We start from the raw sequence: 21,332 nt of genomic DNA on the forward strand, positions 1-21,332 counted from the left end.
CACGCACATGAAAAATCTACTTTTTTTTCCTGGGGGTGTAAGTAGGAAAATAAGAGGCAAATAGCTGGGCTATGGAAAACATGGGGTGTCACAAGGTGTGGGTCTGTATTCTAGTTGAGTGGAAGTACTACAGTACTGATGTGAGCCTGAGGTGTCATGTCAGGGTGTGACTCCAGGTCTGGGAACTGGAGTCACAGTTTGTAGGTAAAACCATCACTGTAGATGAAATTGCCTAGGTCGACCACATAGAGCAATGGTGAATACCCGTACTTAAAGGGCAGGCGTTAGCAGACAGTTTCCCACTGAGGTAGGAGCACAGAGGAGGAAGGGTTAGGTTGGAGGAAGTCAGCAGAGCAGGAGGTCATGGAAACCAGGAGCTGGAGGAAGGCAGGAATTGGAAGCAGTGTCCTGTGCAGCCCAGTAACGTAAGGACATGCATATATCAAATGAAATCGGGGCTTCCGTGCACGCTCCTTCAGGGATGCCATTCTGTAGATAGGAATCTCCCTGGTCTATCCCATTCCTGTTCTTAATAACCAAACCTACTGTGCTCCACAGGAACTTCTAACCTGAGATTTTAAAAAATAACAAAAAATGTATATAATAACATTTAAACTGCATGAGCTCCTAGGAACTTTTTATTTGGTTTTTGCCTGCCATTTTCCCAGCCGGTTTTTAAAAACGGCCTCCTGGAAGTTCTTATCTAACCAGAATTTGAAGCCATAACACATTTGTTTATTAAAAGGTGGATCTATAAACCAATTTCAAGTTGCCAGTTATCTTTTTTAAAGATTTTATTTATTTATTTTTAGACAGAGGGAAGGGAGGGAGAAAGAAAGGAAGAGAAACATTGATCAATTGCCTCTGCTGTGCACCCCGTCCAGGGACCAAACCTGCAACCTAGGCATGTGCCCTGACCTGGAATTGAAGGGGCAACCTTTCGCTTTGTGGGACAATGCCCAACCCACTAAGCCACATGGGTCACAGCATGAGTTGTCTTTTGATAGGTCCAAAGGGTGGAACCTCTCTGAGGGCAATCACAATGGTGTTGTAGAAGTATGTGAAACCCAAGGGAGAAGTGACACACCGAGAGTCCCTCACTCCTTCGTCTTCTGCCATCTGCCTTCGCCAGCCCAGTCGGGGCCCAGACCGGCTCAGGTGAGGTGAGGGGAAGGTGAGGGGAAGTGGCTGATCCAACTGAGATCCCACGTGTCCACCGTCCAAGCACCATGATAAGCCAGGTGGGGGCTAATTTGTTACACAGTTTGAACCACAAATTCTTCAGAAGTATCCCCTGAACTTTCACTTCGCACAATTATAACGCGTTTATAAATGAGTAAGCGTGGGAGGTTTTCAGCTCACATTCCTTTAGAGAGATGATACATAAGACACAATCATTCCGGTAAGGTTGTAACCTGTAAAGAGACATGTCTCAACTTGGTAGATATGTAAAAAAGTCTAAGAGCTTATTTAATTGCAATCAAATGGTTTGCTTTGGCTGGAGAAAGGCAAATGTTAAAGCATACAATGTTCATATATGTAGGAGCCAAATCGAGATAGGACAAATGTATTGTTATTACATGAACTTTGGAACTCAGCATTGACTAAGATTAGGATATTTGAGCCCTTTTAATGTTTAATATTTTTATTGTTCAAGTACAGTTGTCTGCCTTTCCTCCACCCCTTCCTGTAATTTTTTATTTTTTAACGATTTTTATTTATTTATTTTCAGTAAGAGGAGAAAGGATAAAGAAAGAGAGGGAGAGAAACGTTGATGTGCAAGAGAAACATCAGTTGGTTGCCTCTCCCACGCCCCCATCAGGGGACCCGGCCCACAACCCAGTCATGTGCTCTGACTGGGAATCCAACCAATGACCTTTCTGTTCACAGGCTGGTGCTTAATCCACTGAGACATACCAGCCAGGGCTGAGCCCTTTTTAAAACCACTATGAATCTATTTCTGAACTTCTGGGAAAAGATGGAGTTAGCATGCTGAAAACGAGCACATACTTTTTCTGGAATCTAGGTCTTATGATTTTATATAGTATTAAAGCCCACACCCCAAAATAAAAAGCAAATAATGCAGCGTCTTCACACCCAGGACCCCCAACTCTGCTTGGTAAACCTCAGTCGTGTGGAGACAAACACCAGACTCCAGGGAATCCAGGGCTCTGGAAAGATGCAACCATAGTGAGCCTTTGGGACTTTCATTAAGTTTGTAACTTAACCCACAACTGACAAATCCAGTCTATCAAGACCAGTTCTTTGTGAAGAGAGGCTCTGCTGCTTTCTGGGCCTGGGGCAGGGCTCCCTGGAGGTCTGACCAGCTTAGCAGAGTCTGTGTTGAATGAGGCCAGTCAGGGTTCTCAACTGCGAGCAGTGGAGGCTGACTCTCGTTGATGAGCCAGAAAGGAATTCTCTGAAATGAACACGAATGGCTCACGAAACTCTTGTGAGACCTGCAAAGAAATAGTGCTCAAGGGTGAATCTTTGGGATGTCCAAAACCACACTACAGAATTGGCTGGATGAGAAAACCTGACCCTCTGTGCCCACCAAGCCTCAGAGGCTACACTTCAAGCTGCCTCACGCTGCAGCCATTGCTACTGCAGCCAGTATAGATGCTCTGCCTATACCAGGAACTCTAACCTCGTTTATGGCAGAAATGGAGGTAAAATGGGCCGCACTACAGATTCAACCTCAGAGACAGGAAACTCTTAGGACTGTTGTTTACTGAAGGAGGCTAGAATTGAGTGAAGAGAAACCTCTCTCCCTGGAGACTAAGGTGGGTGTTACCCAGTCAGCTGCTCACTGTGGGGAGGTGGGAAGGAGCTGGTGGAAGGCATTAATTCTGGGTGGCCCATCGTGAAAACAGGCTCATGACAAATAAGTACTAATACTTTTCCACGAAGCTGGGAAATGATCTGAGAAGCTCTAATACAGTGGATGTTGCTCCGGTGACACTAAGGAGTGACAAAGCAGTGTGTGTTACTTTGTGATTTGAGGTGATGCTTTCAGAAGCAGAACGTGTGATTATTGGTTAAAGAATAAAAGCCCTATATTAATTCTATGAAGATACTCAAGGAGGTCACTTGCAGAGAAGCCATCCTTACTGTGCTACATTTCACACCTGCTTTGTGGGGAAAGGTGCCATAGAAAGTAGGAAACAGCGCCCTCTCCTGTAACAACAGGGCATGTGTGTCCTGAGTGCATGCAAGAGCTTCCCCCTCTCACGTTTACTGCTGAGAAATTTTTTTTTTTTTAAAGATTTTTATTTATTTATCTTTAGAGGGGAAGGGAAGGAGAGAAGGAGAGAAATATCAATGTATGGTTGCTTCTCGTGAGTCCCCTGCTGGGACCTGGCCTGCAACCCAGGCATGTGCCCTGACTGGGAATCGAACCGAGATCGTGTGGTTCGCAGGCCCGCACTCAATCCATTGAGCTACACCAGCCAGGGCAGAAATTCTTTTTTTTTAAATATATTTTATTGATTATGCTATTACAGTTCTATTCCCCCCTTCATTCCCCTCCACCCTGCACACCCCCTCCCCCACCATTCCCCCCTTTAGTTTATGACCATGTGTCTCAAGTTCTTTAGATTGTATATTTCCCATACTATTCTTGCCCTCCCCCTATCTATTTTCTATCTACCATCTATGCTACTTACTCTCTGTACCTTCTCCCCCCTTCTCCTTCTCCCACTCCCCTGTTGCTAACCCTCCATGTGATCTTCATTTCTATGGTTCTGCTCCTGATCTAGCTGTCTTTTTAATTTGCTTTTGTTTTAGGTGTAGTTCTTAATAACTGTGAGTTTGCTGTCCTTTCACTGTTCATCTTTTTTATCTTCTTTTTCTTAGGTAAGTCCCTTTAACATTTCATATAATAGGGGCTTGGTGATGATGAACTTCTTGAATTTGATCTTATCCGAGAAGCACTTTATCTGTTTTTCCATTCTAAATGAAAGCTTTGCTGGATAGAGCAATCTTGGATGTAAGTCTTTGGTTTTCATGACTTGGAATACTTCTTTCCAGCCCCTTCTTGCCTATAAGGTCTCTTTTGAGAAATCAGCTGACAGTCTGATGGGAGCTCCTTTGTAGGTGACTGTCCCCTTAGCTCTTGCTGCTTCTAGGATTCTCTCCTTCATTTTAATCTTGGCTAATGTAATGATGATGTGCCTTGGTGTGTTCCTTTTTGGGTCCAACTTCTTTGGGACTCTCTGAGCTTCCTGGATTTCCTGGAAGTCTATTTCCTTTGCCAGATTGAGGAAATTCTCCTTTATTATTTGTTCAAATAAGTTTTCCACTCATGGCTGTTCCTCTTCCCCCTCTGGTACCCCTATAATTCGGATGTTGGAATGTTTAAAGATGTCCTGAAGGTTCCTAAGCCTCTCTTCATTTTTTTGAATTCTTGTTTCTTCATCCTTTTCTGTTTGGTCATTTTTTTCCTCCTTCTGGCCCACTCCTTTCCTGATTTGGGTCCCAGTTTCCTTTCCATTACTATTGGTTTCCTGTGTATTTCCATTCATTTCAATTAGTTTAGTTTCCATATGTTCCTCTAATTTGTGACTAAAATCAACCAGTTGTGTGAGCATCCTGATCACCAGTGTTTTGAACTGTGCATCTGAAAGTTTGGCTATTTCTTCATCGCTTAGATTTATCGGCTCTGGGGCTCTGAGTTGTTCTTGAGCCATGTTTTGATCTGTTCGTGCCTGTTATGTATGAGGAGTGGAGCCTTAGTTGTTCACCAGCGCGGGGCCACCCGGGTCGCTGGTTTATGACGCTGTATGTCGGGGTGGGGTCAGAGAGGGACAATGGCAGTCCCGTCTGCTGCTTTCTGCCGCTGGGGCCTGCGCAGTAAGTCTCACTGCTCACTCCTTAGCTGGTTTATCTGCACGGGAATGTGTGACTGCAATCAGCCCTCAGTGGGTCCACTGCCTTGCTCCCTCAGTGGGCCTGCCCACTTCTCCACACCTGGGATCTGCCCACAGCTGCTGGCGCACCTGGGTCATGCCAGGGTTGGTTTGGTGGATCTTTCCTGCCCGACCCCGCTCTGCTGCTGGCTCTGCCCCTCTTACCGGTTTGGCTGAAGGGTTCGTTGTTGTCAGACTTCCGTGTAGTTCAATTTTCTGTGGTTTGGCTGCATTTTTGTTGCTAAAACTTTGTTGTTTTTAAACCTAGTTGTGCGAGAAGGCACAATGTTTCCACCTATGCCTCCATCTTGGCGGAAGTCCCCCTGAGAAATTCTAATGGAAGGAACACACCTACATTGTGCCATTTCAATAGTCATCTAAAAAAGACTAAACTTTCAACTAACAAATTCTGTTATTTAAATGTTCTGGTGTTGCATAACAGTTTACCCTAAATTCAGCTTGAGACAACACTTAGTATCTTACAGTTTCTGTAGGACAGGAGCTTGGAAACCGTGCATCTGTGGGTATGGCTCGGAGTTTCCCAAAGGTCGGGATGTAGCTGCCTGCTGGCCTGATGGCGGCTGGAGCATGCGCTTCTGAGTGGGCTCCTCACGTGTTTGGCGGGATGCTGCTGCTGGTTGTTGACCAGAGGCCTCAGTTCTTTGCCATGTGGATCCCTCCGCATGGCTTCTTGGGGTTCTCATAACATGGCAGCTGACTTCCCCCGGAGTGTGTGGTCCAAGAGGAAGCAAAGCAGAAGCCACGATGTCTTTAATGCCCTATTCTCACAAGTCGTAGACAGTATCCAATTGGCAACACAGGTCGGCTCCGTTCAGTACAGGAGACTATACAAGGGTTTGATGTGAGTACAGGGAGACAAGGATCTCTGGGGGCTGTTTGGAAGGCTGGCCACCCGTGGAGCCTAGTCTCAGCATCATTGCAGGAAATGGGTATGGTTTTAGCTGACAGTGGAAGCGTGGTGGTTGGACCTGCTAACTGCAGTTCTGACAATAACTGTGAGCTCAGGCCTGTGGCGTAGATGCATGCCACTTGCCCAAATACATGCTACCTGCTTGTTTTCAGTCTAGCTGATGTGACCGGCTAAGGTTTAGGTCAAGATTCACCTTGCTCCTTTGGCCCAAGAATACATCTGGACAACTAACAACCTTTGATGTTCTACTGCTTGGCCACCAGTATCAGTAACTCAGTTTCACTCTCTGTTTTCAGATGAAGAAGTTGTTTGGCTATCTTCTGCTAGTAGTTTATGTCAGGGTTCAACAGCTTTCACGATTAGAACGTTTTTACACTTCTGCTATTGTTTAAGTTATTTTTCATGTGATGGTAGCAGTGACGAAAAGCAAGTGACAGCTTCTGTGCTACGGAAGCCTCCATACACACTCAGTGCCAGTGGGGACTTGTCTTCCTCCAGTGAAACCATTCCAGTTCCCTTTATGTTTTTCTCATCGTGACAGGGATGGGGATTGTCTATACGTGCGTAAACACTTTAAATTAAGGAACAGTTTAAACTTAACTGTGAATAGAAAAGTGAGTGGTCTAAAGAACTCCCACGGACCCAGCGCCCAGCTTTACCACTTAAACGACGCAGGGCCAGTCTGACCTAATGTGGTCCCTGCCCGCTTCCCATCTTCCCGCCTGCCTTCCACACACTGGCTGGGTTTGAAGCACATTGCAGAGATCTTCTCTATCCCCCCGGGGAAATGAATGTTTGGTCTGTGAAAGGAAAATCAGTATTCAAACTCTCTGCCTTTGTAATTCCTCTTTGGTCTCTCAGCTTTCGACTGCGGGTAAAGGGAAAGATCGTTTAAGGAAAAGAGGAGGGCACGCTCCTTTCTGTGGGGCCTGGAGCACCGCTCTCTGACCTCCCTGGCACAAACGTGGCGCAGATTCTCTAGAACCGTTCCTCCGGACTGTGAGTGTGAGGGGAGAAGCCTGCAGTCACTGCTCTCTGGGGAGTCCCTGGAGGGACCTCTGTCCTTTACCACCTGAAAGGCTTTCCCAGGGGCCAAAAGCCTGCACCCCAGTCCACTCACATATGCCAACACCCACACTTAACCTTAAACTAATTTTGGAATAAAAAGAATTACTAAAGGCAAGATCTTCATGGGGATTTAGCCCAAGGTTGTTATTTTCCTTTTGCAGAGACAGAGGTGCAGTCAGTCACACACCTAATGGTTGGTTTAGTGTCTCGTAATATTCTGTAATGTATTTTTCAGTAGCGTTTTGTGCATTTGTCTTGATAAGCTCTTACAGACTGTCCAGAACTGGGCAAATGCTTGCTGCTGAATAGTGTGTGTGAGCAAGGGGCTCTGTAAACGGGAAAGTGCCCGGGAAAGTCGGTATTATAGCCACATCAGCACTTGGGTGCTTTAAGTGCTTTTTGTCAATTCTATAATTTTTAAAACACTCATTTGTTGTTATAAAAGTAAAATATAGCCATTGCTAAAGATTTAAAATTACCAGTAACAAAAAGCAGCACAAAACAAAAAAATTACCCTTATAAAAACACTAGATAACATTTTGCCTATTTCCTTTATCTTATGAATATATATAAACACATGGTCATTTTCACTCTAGAATTTTATTTGCTAGGTTTTAAAATTTAATTTCATACCTTAAAAAGACATTGCTTAATATGAAGGTAGTTTACAATTTTAAGTGCTGTATAATTACAGTTGATATTTTAATTAAAAATGCAATAGAATAGCAGCATTAAATAATTTTTAAATGAGCCCTAATTTTATTAAATGATTATCCAAATTATTTGTATTTCTCTTCTTTTCTATATGTACACAAATTTTTCAATTACAGCATATATACAATTTTAATTTTGCTATTTTCACTCATTTGCTGAAAATTTTTTTGCATTTCTGTAGTCTTTAGAATTGTAGTTTCACATGGCTGCATGACTTTCTTTTTTTTGTCAGACATACGTGGGTTTGAACCTCACTTGGCTATATAATCTAGTCATGTGACTCTGGGAAAGTTTTTCTGAATAGCTTCATGGAGTCATGATTGACATGCAGTGAACGGTGCAGATTTAGGGTCCACGCTGTGGCCATTCTGGCACGTGTAGCGTGCCCGGTGAGGCCGCCACCGTCAGCCAGCGAAAATCCCCATCACCCCAGAGATTTTTCCTGCCCCTTTGTAATCCCTCCCTCCCACCCCACGTAATTATTTTAGATTCATCCACGGCATTGCTAATGCAATGACAGAGCATTTGAACCAGGTGACATAAAAAGACAAAAACTGGAAACTTTCGAATGAGGCAACTTGGCCTTCCTTGTGGCGTGGCCTCGCAGGCAGACTCTTCTGGGAGTTGAGGGCAGGCTCAGGGGCCCTCGGTGTCCCCAGCCTGAGGAGGGATGTCCACTTGGCACAATGGCCTGTTTTTTGCATGTGTCCTTTCTTTCTTCCAGGCTCTGTGGTCAAAGCCCCACATTCAAGCAGCTCCACTCTCAGCTCCCACCTGTGGATTTCTGCTCGCTTTTCTTCTCTAAAACAATGCTTACTTTCAAACTCCCCCAAATCTGATATTTCCGTTTCTCTCATACTTTGCACACTATCTTAGGTGTTACGTTGTACCTTTTAGCCCTAAGGGTTATATGTCATGCCAAAAGTTAAAAAGTAAACCCCTCACAATAGACCAAGTAAGGTGCTACTGGAGGGCCCTTCTATGCTCTAAACAAGCATGTCTCCCTTGCCTACCCAGGGTTTCGTCACCTGTAAATTTGTGTCCATAGCCTTGACAGAGGCTTGGAGAGTCTTTTGACATTATCTTTGTTTCTGAGGGGCTCCTGAAGAGCAGAGGCTGGGGCTGGCTCGCATTACAAATAAGCCCCCGGAGAAGGGTCACTCAGTTTCAAGTGTGTTCTGGGGATTAGAGGCTTCCAGATGCACCCCCACAGCCTGACACTAGAGGGAAGCATGTACAAAGGAAATAGCTAGCTCTATTTTTAAAGCTGTGCAGTAACCAGGAGAAAATTATTCGGTACCTTGCTTTTAAACTCCAAGAACAAAGGATGTAGAATCCATATTCTCATATCTTGGGTGAGATTATCACATTACAATGTTTTTATTGTTGTGCAATTGACTTATATTATTTTTAGGGCTACCATATAGTGATTTGATGTGAAGATACATTATGAAGTGATCACCATTAGTCTTAATTATCTTCTGTCACCATCCAAAGCTATTGCAGCATTGATGACGTATTCTCTACGCTCTTCATTACCTCTCTGTGACATATTTATTGTAGAACTGGAAGTTTGTATCTCTTAATTCCCTTCACATCTTTCACACACACACATACCCCATCCCTTTGGCAACAACTGAGTTTGTTCTCTGTGTCATGAATCTGTTTCTGGATTGCTTTGTTTGTTTGTTTTGGTTTTTAGATTCCACCTATCAGTGAAATCATATTGTATTTGTTTTTCTCTGTTTGACTTACTACACTTAGCAGAATGCTCTCCACGTCTACCCATATTGTCATAAATGGCAAGGCTTAATTATTTTTTATGGCTGAGTAATACTCCATTTTAAATATATATATATATATATATATATATATATATATATATATATTGCATCTTCTTTATCTGTTCATCAATTGATGGACACTTAGGTTGTTTTCATACCTTGACTATTGTAAATAATACTGCAATGAACATAAGTTACATATGTCTACAGCATCACAATTTTAAAGATTTTATTTGTTTGTTTGTTTTAGAGAGAGGGGAAGGAGGGAGAGAGGGAGAGAAACACTGATGCATTGCCTCTCACATGTGCTTTGATTGGGACCAAACCCACAACCTCGGCATGTGCCCTCACCAGGAATTGAACCTATGACCTTTTGCTTTGCAGGATGATGCCCAACCCACTGACCACACCAGTCAGGGCTACAGAGTCACAATTTTAAATATCTATTCTATTAAGAGTTTTGCCAGCCAACTGAATTCTCCAAGTAAATTAATTTATGGTTGAGTATGATTTAAATATAGCACTGCTGAGACCCACATACTCTGTAAAACCCATTTTAGTGCTTAAGCAGCTTACCCTGATAATACTTAGTTCCAAATTCAAATGTTATAGTTTTTAAAATGACTGTTTTCTCCCCCCGTCTCTCTCTCTCCCCCATTTGATGAAACAAATTTTTTGTTTAGAATAAAAGCAATCAGATAATTCTTTAGAGAGTTAGATCAGAAAAGACTTAACTCTTTGGAGATCTTAGTTCCCCTCTCCAAGGCTTGCTCATCACTCAATCCATCAACAAAGGCTTCTGAGCACGTCCATCATATTGCAGATCCCGTGTTAAGTTGTGGAATGCACAGGCGAAGCAGACATCAGCTCTGCCATCCAGGCACTCATTCAAAGCCTGGAGAGTGAGGAGTGTATGAGCAGGGAAGAAAAAGGTGATTGCAGGAATATGTGATAAATGCAATGATAAAAAAAGACAAGGAGGTGCTCCAGGAGGTAAGAGAGAACAGGGGTGGAGGTTGGGGAGCTGGGAGAAGTGCAGGAAAACTTCCAAGAGGACACATTTAAACTGAGCCTTAAGGAGTAAACACAATTAGCATTTCAGGTAGTGGGCCCAGAAGGAAGGCAGAAGAATGAGAGAACAGTGCATAGGCAGGGTCAGACCTTTGAATGCTTAAGAGTGGGGGCGCTGGTTTGTGTTTTATACAGACTACCCTGACAGTGGAATGCAGATCAGAAAACAGAGAGCTGTAATAGGGACCAGAATTTATGGAATCCTGAAGGTGGTGAGGATGGAGAGAAGTGGATGAATCCAACTGATATTTAAAAATAGTGCCAGATGCTGGGTGATGGGAGGCACTGGACGACATGGGTTTTGCTTTGGTCCTAATTGACTTTGAGAAACTTGCGGGACACTCAGGTAGCCATGGGGTCCAGCAGACGGATAGGTAGGTGGTATTGGAGGTTAGCAGAGAGATGTGGGCCAAAATATATGGTTTGGGGAGTGACTGAAATTTTAGAAGTAGCTGTAATCTCTGGGGGGAACAAAGGTTAAGGGTTGGAGAGGAGCAAGTGCATTCAGAACTGAGGAGACCCAGAAGAGTGTGGTCACGAAGCCACAGGGGTGTTCTTGGGTAGGAAGACCCAACATAAAAAGGATGTACATTTTACACAACCCAATATATTTTACACAACCCAATAAAAATAGCAAGGAGATTTGCTCCAAGGGCAAGTTTCTTCTGTCGTGTTTACCCAGGGCCTGACATCGTGTAAGTACCTGGTAAATGCTTCTTGACTCTGTAGGTACAGTCACACTCTTCAATGTGGAACAGTGGAACAGTGTGCAGTTTTAATGAAGAATGGGGTAGATCTGTGTGTGCTTATGCAGCAAGATTCTAGGATTTAGATGATAAGGCCTGTTCAGAAGAAGTCCAGCCATTGTTAATATAACAAGAATAGTTTATGTGATATGGATGTAACCTAGCAGCCAAGGAGTGGACTGGAATGCGCATGCATGAACAACGATGACTTCACTGTACTAGTCAGTGGGGGGTGTAGACGCCATTGAGTGAGCATGTGTGCTGTGTGGCCGTCACATTCAAAATGAGGGAGTAGAGCAATGAAACTGATCAAATTTTGCATTAGGCTTAAACATTCCTCCCTGTTTTGTGTCACTTGATGTGACACATCAAGTCACCCAGGTAACTCAGCCCCCCTACAGCCCAGATTTTGTGCCCTGATACTTCTGGCTTTTCCAAAACTAAAATCACCTTTGAAAGGGAAGAGATTTCAGACCATCATTGAGACTCAGGAAATATAACAGGGTAGCTGATGGTGATTGGGAAAAATGTGTGAGGTCCCAGAGTGCCTACTTTGAAGGGAACTGAGGCATCACTGTCCTGTGTACAATGTTTCTTACATCTTGTATCTTCTTCCATAAATGTCTTTATTGTTAGTAGGTGGCTGGATACTTTCTGGACAGACCCCTGTGGCATGTGTATATTTTTTGTAAGGATAACAGCTGACTATGCATTGCACTTACCGTGTTCATGTGTTAACTTATTTAATCCATTTCTGGGGGGGGGGGTACTACTGTTATCTCACATGTACAGACTGGGAAGGCACCGAATGGTGAACGGCTGCCCCAGGATCACACAACTCATCGGTGGCAGAGGTGAGAACTGAAGCCAGGCAGTCGGTGCCGTTCACGGGAAAGGCTTAGCCAGGGGACCCTGGGGTGGGGCATGGCAGAGAGAGAATGGGCTTTTATTTCACACTTTGAGTATTCCACATATAATTATTGGCTTGCCATATGCATTATCACTTTAATAATTTTAAAAAACTAACTCAAAAATATTCAGTGGCGTGTTCAGGGGGTAAGTAGGGGAACGGGCTCGTCTAGGCACTGTCCCAACAGGCTTGCTGACAGGCAATGAAAAGGAGATGCTGGGTTGTTTTTCATATAATTATATTTTTGTTCTGAGAAGACAGGCACAGTGGTCAGTTTCTGGCTTTCATTTTTTTAGTGATGTTTTTTCTTTGTTGAGTTTTCCTCCCTTAAAAATCCCCCCCACGGACCCCTGCCTGCAGAGCTGCTCTGGGCCTCGTCAGCTGCCTTGGGCTTCATTCTATTTCAATTTTTTAACTAGGAAATACATTCCTATAACTGAAAAAGTTAAATCCACTGAGAAGGGGTCAATGAGGACTCTTACTCCCAACTGCGCTGTTGCACCCTCCTCCGCCCTCCCCGCTTAGGGCCGCCCGTACTACTTTCTTGGGATCCTTTCACCGACTCGTTTTTCCAATGCCAAGTACGTAGGCATATATATTCTTTTATTTCCTTCTTACACAGCCAGGATTCTGTTTGTACCTTTCTCAATTGGCACATGGAGAGCTTCCTCATTCTTTTTCGTAGCTACACAGCTCCCCATCGGGCTGGCTGAACTCAGTCTGCTCTTGAGTTTATTCCCTCGGCCTCGCTGTTGGCTTTGCTGAGCAGTCTGCAGGCTTTCAACTGGCGTTTTTTTTCTTGACTCCTCTATTTTTAGAGTATTTTCCCCCTTGTCAACTTCCTAGCCACTGACCGTGATGAGGGATCACGGAAGGCTTCCTTCCACCCTCCTCCTCCACCTAAGGCGCAGAGTGGGCACCAGCCCTCCCCCTCCGCCTAAGGCGCACAGCGGGCACCAGCCCTCCCCTGTTGGCCCTCGGGGCCGCAGCTCACACCTGTTCCTTCTGGTGATTAAACACCGGCACGCAGGCACTTCCCTTCAAATCTCTCGTCGTGGGTATTTTTATGTTCTCGGAAACAGGCATGTCTAAGTGGAACCCTCGGTATAAATGCGTATGATTTCACTGTAAACACCCGTTGACAGAGCTGTGGCCTGGCCGGAGAGGTACAGTTAGGTATTTTCTTCCTCTTTGTCGTTCGTTTGTAACCTGTGTTTTAACATGACTGTGTGTGTTGTCTGATTGCTAACTTGTGACCACGCAATATTCTGTTTTAATGAAAGTGCCGGTGTTTCCCCACCTGCTTATTTTGAACAAGTCCCCGAGTTTGGCGGCCTGCCCCTGGAGCCGTCAGTTCTGCTGCCAACACGCCCACGCAGCTGGGGATGGCCATGGACACCATGGTTAGAACCTTCCACCGGTACTTCCGCAAGGGAGGGGGCAGACTGGGAGCTCAGCGAGGGGGGACTGAGGATGCCCCTGCAGAGAGAGCTCACACACTTCCTCTCGGTGAGCCCCAGCTCTTCTGCCCTGTTCAGTCCAGGGTGGATGAAGAGCACACCCAGAGAGAGCCTCTGTGTGCGGAGTCTCCCGTGAGTCTGCGTTGAGGCTCAAAATCCAGGAGACTCAGACGTGAGGAACCTTTGTTGGCTGTGACATCCATCGTGTGTGCCCTCTCTGCATTGCCTGTGGCCAGGCTTTCCAAGCATCGTAACGTATACTTGAGGCTTTCATCAATTCTTCAGCTTCCTGGTGCAGCAGAGGTATAGCTAGTGAAAGCTATCTAACCACTAACGATAACTGTAGTTACAGCTAGTTTCACTAGTTTTACCTGGAGCTTTGTCCAGCTGTCTATAAATCGATATTGTTTATTGGGTCAGAAAAGAAGCCTGGGCTACTTTGTGCTGTGGTGGTAAATTTTTCTGTTGAATGACAAACACTGAGAGAGTTATGTCAGCCAAGCGCAAGCTGATAGGGATTGATGGAAAGGGTGTGTCTGGCCAGTGGCCAGTTGGGTAGCAACAGTGGAACACCCCAGTATAGCCAAGAGTTTAACAAGTCTACACATGAACCTTACATGCAGGGTTTGGGGCCTCCTCTGAGAGAAGCTCTTCATTCCAATTTTTATGGAGCTGCCTCAAATTGACTTCAGCACAACACCCTACCCTTGCACAACCATATTCTGGGCAAGCCCCGTATGAAGACTACACTGATGGTAATTACAACACTCTTCTTCCCACCTTCTGTGGAAAAACTTTAAGTAAACATTTTTTTAATAGTAATATTTTAGGCACTTGTTTTTATAATCCAAAACCAATTTTGTTTTATTTTTAGGACATCGATAGAACAAATGGTAATTTAAATATTTTTCTATAATTTTTTATTGAGGTATAATTAACATATAACATTATATTAATTTTAGGTGTACAACATAATGATTCAATATTTGTACAGTGAAATCACCACCACAATAACTTTAGTTATCATCTGTCACCATACATAAAGATTTTTCTTCCTTGTTGTGAGAACTTTTAAGATCTACTCTCTTACCAACTCTCAAATACACAGTTATTAACTGTAGTCACACGCTGCTTGCTAATGTGGTAATTCTTCACGATACCTTTTTAGCGATTTTAGGAGTAGCCAGGAACGGTAATTTTTTTTTCCAAATTCAGTACAGCTACCGTATTATATAACATTTAGAATAAAAAGCTCAGTTTGTCAAACTTGGCACACTGATTTATTCAAGTGGAATTTATAATTGTTTTTGATCAGTTGATCTCAACCAATTCAACTTTCCAACCATTTAATAGTTGGTATGTAATGAAAGGGCAATGGGGAATTCCGGGAGAAATGAACCACTTCTGGAATCAATTCTGATCAACACTAATCACAGGAAGGGTGGGCGCCTCACTGTCCCTCTGTCTCTGAACCCTGATCTCCTCTGCGGGCTCCTCGCTGCACTTCCCCCCGTAAGTGTGACCCTCCCTGTAAGGCCTGCCTTTGTGGGGTGCCTTTGTTGTGTGTCAGAGGTTGTGCCCAGTAAGGCTGCCAGATAAAATGTCATGTGTCCCATGCGATGTATGAAAAAAGCATTCGTTGTTCATTGAAAATTCACATCTAACTAAGTGTGTCCTGTATTTTTATCTGCAACCTGGTGCTAAGCACATTTAGAAGTTTGTTGAAGTACCCCTCAAATTTGTGGGGAGATATTACTCTCCCCGTTTTAGATAAAAGAACACTTAAAAATGTTAAGTGATTTGCTCAAAGTCCCACTGTTGGGAAATGGTAGAGCCACTCACATGGTCAGTTTTTGGCGGCGAAATGCTCTTTCCGTACCCCCTGCCTGCCTCCCTGAGTCCTGGCCCTGACCAGTGATGACGTGGGATAGATGCATTTTCTGTCTCAGCAGCAGCTCATGATGAGCTACTGTTCAACCTTCTTTGTCTTTAGGTCTGAGCCAGAATTATATGGCCCTGGGGCAAAGTGCTGGACTGATTTAGATAGAATCTGTGCCTGGTTCAAACCTTCCTGCAATAGGGTTTTGGAAATTGTCCTTAGGTGCTAAAAATGAAAATAGAAAGTTTAATATAGATAAAAACAAGATGTGATTTCAGTTGTCATTATGAATCTCAAAGCCTGAGAATTAGAAATTTTCTTTTTCCTTCTAGTGCCAAAAGGACCCGCATTTGGTTGATAAGATAGTGCCAATAAGGACAATGAAGTGGATTTTAATGAGTTTGTGGTCACGGTGGCCGCCCTGACAGTTGCTGGTAATGATTAATTTGTAGAACAACTGGCGAAGAAAGGAAATTAAAGATAAGTAGCAAGGTAATCTAAAGGCACAAATATACCTAAAGTTAATGACTTGTTATTCATTTATACCCTCCAGATCTGTAGCAACTGTGATACTGTTTATAGATGCACATATAATTAATTGCTATAGTACTAGTAAATGATGTACGCCTTAACATAATGATTTTAAATAAATATTCCAAATCTCATATGCCCTACTTGATGTTTTCCTACCTTATTAAAGATGTTTTCTATCTTATAAAGATGTTTTTGTTTGTCATAGAGCATCAGAAAAATTTAGCTACTTTCAAATGAGACTAGAAATTAACAAACTTCTAAGACTCATCCTTAAATTACATTTTGAACTTATTTCCTATGGAAGAAATTAAGTGGCTGTCTCTCCTCTGATTCTGCTTCACATGGAAGCAGAGAGGCTGATAAATACAAGAAAATGCTGGCTTTTCCCTGAGCTTGGTCAGGGGAGGGGTAGATGCAGGGCTGTGCTCAGGCCAAAAGGACTGAGCCAGGGGCCCTTGGGGCTGTCGTGTAAATACCTTTCCTTGCCCATTTGGGCATGCAATTTTGAGGCAAGTGTTTTAAACCATTTCCCAGTGCCTCCCTTGGGGGGAGCTTCTGTTGCTGCTGGGGAGCTGGCTGGGCATCACACTCCCCCCGGACTACCTTCCTGTCCTTGTCTCACTGCATACTCCTCACCCACGTGTTATGCCCCTCTCAAATCCTCATCCGGGAGTCTTCCTCAGAGGCCACACAAACTGTGACAGATCCTCTGTAGAATTTATAAAGGGAATGGTATGACTTATATTGATACTTTAAAACAGTTACCTTGGCTACTGTATGAAGAAAGGAGTGTAGAGAGGGCTGTTGCTGTGACCTGGGTAGCAGCCGAATAAGCCAGGATTTGGAGAAATGTAGAGGAGCAGTTGAGTCTGTTGAGTGTTTGGAGATGGGACCGATGGGATGGGACTGATGGCACTCGCTGGTGGGTGGTTAATGAAGTGCAAGAAAAGAGAAAAGTCCAGGGTACCAGAGTAGTCACCGCTATTGTCTATCTGACATCCATTCTACCTGTCTTCCATATGTCAGAAACCTGATTTATGGGGTAGCAATGTGACCAGCTAAAAAACTGCTATTTCCCAGCCTCTCTGGAAACTGAGGTGGGGCTTGAAACACAGTTCTGGACAATGAGAGATAAGCAGTTTACTGGGAATTTCTGGGGTGTTTGCTATTCCATATAGGCTCTATGCCTTCTGCCTGGTTAATTCCTCCCTTTCTTTCTCCATTGAATGTGGATGTAAGGCTGGAGGAAGAGCTGCTGTCTTGCAACTATCAGGACAGTGAAGAAAAAGATAAAAGGATCCCAGGACTCTGTTATCATCAAGGAGCCACTACACAGCACTGGTCTGCCTGTGTCTGGTCCTCCAATTATGTGAAAAACACAACTGCTCTCTTGTTAAGTTAGATTTTGGTACAAGAAGCTAAACACCATGTCTAAGGTTTAGATATTTGGTCAAGCAAATGATTCAACTTTTTAAAAAATCCACTCTTGAGGATCGTTCATTGATTTTAGAGAAAGAAGATGAAACAGAAAGAGAGAGAAACATCAATCAGTTGCCTCCCACATGCAACCCAACAGGGCATCGAACCTGCAACCCAGGTATGTGCCCTGACCGGAGATTGAACCTGTAACATTTTGGTGTATTGGATGGTGCTCCCAATCAGCTGAGCCACTTGGCTGGGGCAAATGATTCAATTACTAAATGGGAAAGACTAGAGAAATCCAGCTTTGGTGTGGGGACATTGGAGAGAAATCAATAACTCTGTTTGTGATGCCTGGTGGGTTTCCAGGTAGAGATACCACACGGGCAGTTGGATAGAGGATCTAGTCCAGAGCTTAAGGTAAAGAAGGGACTAAAGTTAGAAATTTTAGGGTCATTAGCGTCTCAGTGGTACTAAGCCAAGAGGACTAGAGGACATCACTTAGGATAAGAATGTTTATAGAAAAGAAAGTCCAACAGTTAGCTTTCAGAGAAAGAGGAGCCAGCAGGTGATACGGCAGAGGCATGGTCAAGGAGATAAAAAGAACACCAGGAGAGAATGGCACTTCAGAAGCATAGAGAAGATAGTATTTTTTAAAAATATTTTATTTATTTATCTTAGAGGGGAAGGGAAGGAGAGAGGGAGAGAAACATCAATGTATGGTTGCCTTTCGTGTGTCCCCTGCTGGGAACTGGCCTGCAGGGAACTGGTCTGCAACCCAGGCATGTGCCATGACTGGGAATCGAACCACAATTGTCTGGTTCGTCTGGTTCGCAGGCCTGCGCTTAATCCACTGAGCTACACCAGCCATGTCCTAGAGAAGATAGTATCTGAAGAAGGAAACCGGGCGAAATCTACTGAGACGGGGATTAAGTTGAGAACAAATAAATGACCATTAGATTTGCCAAGATCAAGATCATCAGAAATGTCAATGACACCAGTCAGGGTGGCTTTGCTCACAGAGTGCCTGTCTCCCTGTCTGGTTGATAGTAGGTGCTCAATAAATACTGATATTTGTTTAGTAACCAAATGAAAGTACCTACCAATTGTTCATTTTTATTTTTAATAATGTTTCTATTTTCATATGTTTCTGTTTCATTGTGGTTGATGTACAATATTATATTAATTAATATAACTTATCAGGTGATCACCCCAATGATTCTAGTACCCATCTGACACCACACATAGGTATTACACTATATCGACTATATTCCCTATGCTGTACATTACACTCCTGGGACTATTTTGTAACTACAAACTTGTACTTCTTAATCCCCTCATCAAACATCCCCCAACTATTCTCCCATCAAGCAACCATCGAAATATTCTCCGTATCTATGAGACTGTTTCTGTTCTGCTTGCTTGCTTATTTTGTTGTTGTTTTTACATTTCACATATAAGTGAAATCATATGACATTTATCTTTCTCTGCCTGACTTATTTCACTCAGCACAATACCCTCTACATCCATCCATGTTGCCATGCACATGGCAAGATTTCATCCTTTCTTATGGCTGAGTCATATTCCATTGTATAGATGCACCACTTCTTCTTTATCCATTCACCTATTAATGGACACTTAAATTGCTTCATTATCTTGGCTATGGTAAATAATGCTGCAGTGAACATATAAATGCCTATGTCTTTTTTATTTAGTGTGTTGGGTTTCTTCAGATAAATACTCACAAGTGGAATTGCTGGGTCATTTCTTGTTTTGTTTTTTTTTTAAGTCTATTTTTTCTAGTAAAGGTTTTACCACCCCAGCTTTTTTTGTTTCCATTTTCTTTCTTTTTAAAAAATATTTTTTTAAATTTATTTTTCGAGAAGGGAAGGGAGGGAGAAAGAAAGGGAAAGAAACATCAATGTGTGGTTGCCTCTTGCACTCTCCCTACTGGGAAACTGGCCTGCAACTCAGGCATGAGCCCTGAATGGGAATCAAACTTGTGACTCTTTAGTTCACAGACTGGTGCTCAATCCACTGAGCCACACCAGCCAGGGTTCCACTTTCATGAAATATCTTTTTCTGTCCCTTTTAGTCTGCATGTATCTTTTGATCTGAAGTGAGTCTCTTATAGACAGCATATGTAAGGGTCTTGTTTTGCTCTCTGTTCAGCCACTCACCATATGTCCTTTGATTGGAGCATTTAAAATAATTCTTGATAGATATGCATTTATTGCCATTTTATTACTCATATTTTTTATCTTTTTTTTATTCTTAAAGAAGACCCTTTAACGTTTCTTGAAATACTAGTTTGATGGTGATGAACCTCTTTAGCTTTTCCTTGTCTGGGAAGCTCTTTATCTTTTCTTCAATTCTAAATGATAGCTTTGCTGGGTGAAGTAATCTTAGTTATAGATTCTTGCTATTCATCACTTCGATTATTTTGTGTGTATCCCTTCTGACCTGCAAAGTTCCTGTTGAGAAATCTGACAGTCTAATGGGAGCTTCCTTGTAGTTAACTAACTGCTTTTCCCTTGCTGAGATTTCCTGTTTGTCTTTAACCTTTGGCATTTTAACTATGATACATCTTAGTGTGGCCTTCTTTGGCTTAATCTTGTTTGGAACTTTCTGTGCTTCCTTGCCTTGTATTTACTTCTTTCACCAGGTTAGAGAGGTTTTCAGGCATCATTCTTTCACCTAGGGTTTCAATTCTTTGCTCTCTCTCTTTTCCTTCCAGCAGCCCCATGATGTGAATGTTGGAATGCTTGAAGTTGTCCCAGAGGCTTCTTAAACTGTCTTCATGTTTTTGTATTCTCCTTTCTTTTTGCTGTTCTGACTGGGTGTTTTCTGCTTTCTTACCTTCCAAATTGCTGACATGATCCTCTGCTTCATTTACTCTACTGTTGATTCTCTGTAACACATTCTTCACTTCAGTTAGTGTATTCTCTCTTTCTGCCTAGTTCTTTTTCATTTTCTATTTTCATTTTTATGTTTACTCTTTGTTGAAGTTCTCACAAAGTTCATCTAATCTTCTGCTAAGTTAATTGAGCATCCTTATACCAGTGTTTTGAACTCTGCATCTGATAGATTGTCTCCATTTTGTTTAGTTCTTTTTCTGGAGATTTCTTCTGTTCTTTCATTTGGGACATGTTCCTTTGTCTCCTCATTTTGGCTGTCTCTGTTTGTTTCTATGTATTATGTAGAGCTGCTACATCTCTCGGGCTTGGTAGAGTGGTCGTATGTAGTAGGTGTGCTGTAGGGCCTAGTGGTACAGCCTCTCTGGTCACCTGAGCTGGGTGCTTCCAGTGTACCCCCCACCTTCCCCCTGCCTCCATGGGCTATGTGTACTCTTTGGTTGTAATTGAGCCTCGATTACTGTTGGCATTTCAAAACGAGGAATTCACCCCCAGGCCGATTGGCTGCAAGGACTGGCAATGACTACAGGGGAGGATCCCTGGAGGATCTGCAGGGGCCAATCCCACAGAGCTGGATTCCCTTCAGCAGGACTCTGGTGCCCAGTGAGTCCTCCCCTTGAGTGTGTTGATTGTCAAGATGGTTGGGGGGAGCTTCAGTGTGGTCTGAGTTATCCACTGGTATGCTGACTTGGGCCTCCCAGGAGGTGCAGTCCAAGGTCAGTTGCTGACAGTGCCCTGCCCAGGGCCACCTGGCATGAGCTACAAAGCAATCTGCAGGTAGCTACTACTTGTGCTGGGATCAAAGGTGCTGGGAGAGGCCAACTGTGAACAATGGCCAGCTACCCTAGTTCCTAACCTGGGGCCCACTTAGCAACAGATATGGGACATGCCAAGGCCAGATGTTGTTTGTTTGCATTTTCAGGAGAGTTGGTAGCATGAGCCAAACAGGCCATTTATATGGAAAATCCACTGGAAAGTGCTTGGGTGGGCCCAA

The 21,332-nt window shown here is 43.4% G+C and overlaps 2 protein-coding genes across 2 annotated transcripts in view; both read left to right on the forward strand.

Annotated features, from left to right (window-relative positions):
• Nucleotides 1-21,332, forward strand: part of CRHBP (corticotropin releasing hormone binding protein) — an 84,736-nt gene that overhangs the window by 26,071 nt on the left and 37,333 nt on the right. The gene's annotated exons all lie outside the window — the stretch shown is intronic.
• Nucleotides 10,770-15,948, forward strand: S100Z (S100 calcium binding protein Z). The gene is given in 5 exon segments (XM_053664450.1): nt 10,770-10,849; nt 13,450-13,555; nt 13,557-13,640; nt 15,803-15,833; nt 15,836-15,948. Coding segments are annotated over 5 exon segments (414 nt in total).

Source organism: Artibeus jamaicensis, unplaced genomic scaffold, assembly GCF_021234435.1.
Source record: "Artibeus jamaicensis isolate MK-2021 breed Jamaican fruit bat unplaced genomic scaffold, CSHL_Jam_final contig_373, whole genome shotgun sequence".
NCBI lineage: Eukaryota > Metazoa > Chordata > Mammalia > Chiroptera > Phyllostomidae > Artibeus > Artibeus jamaicensis.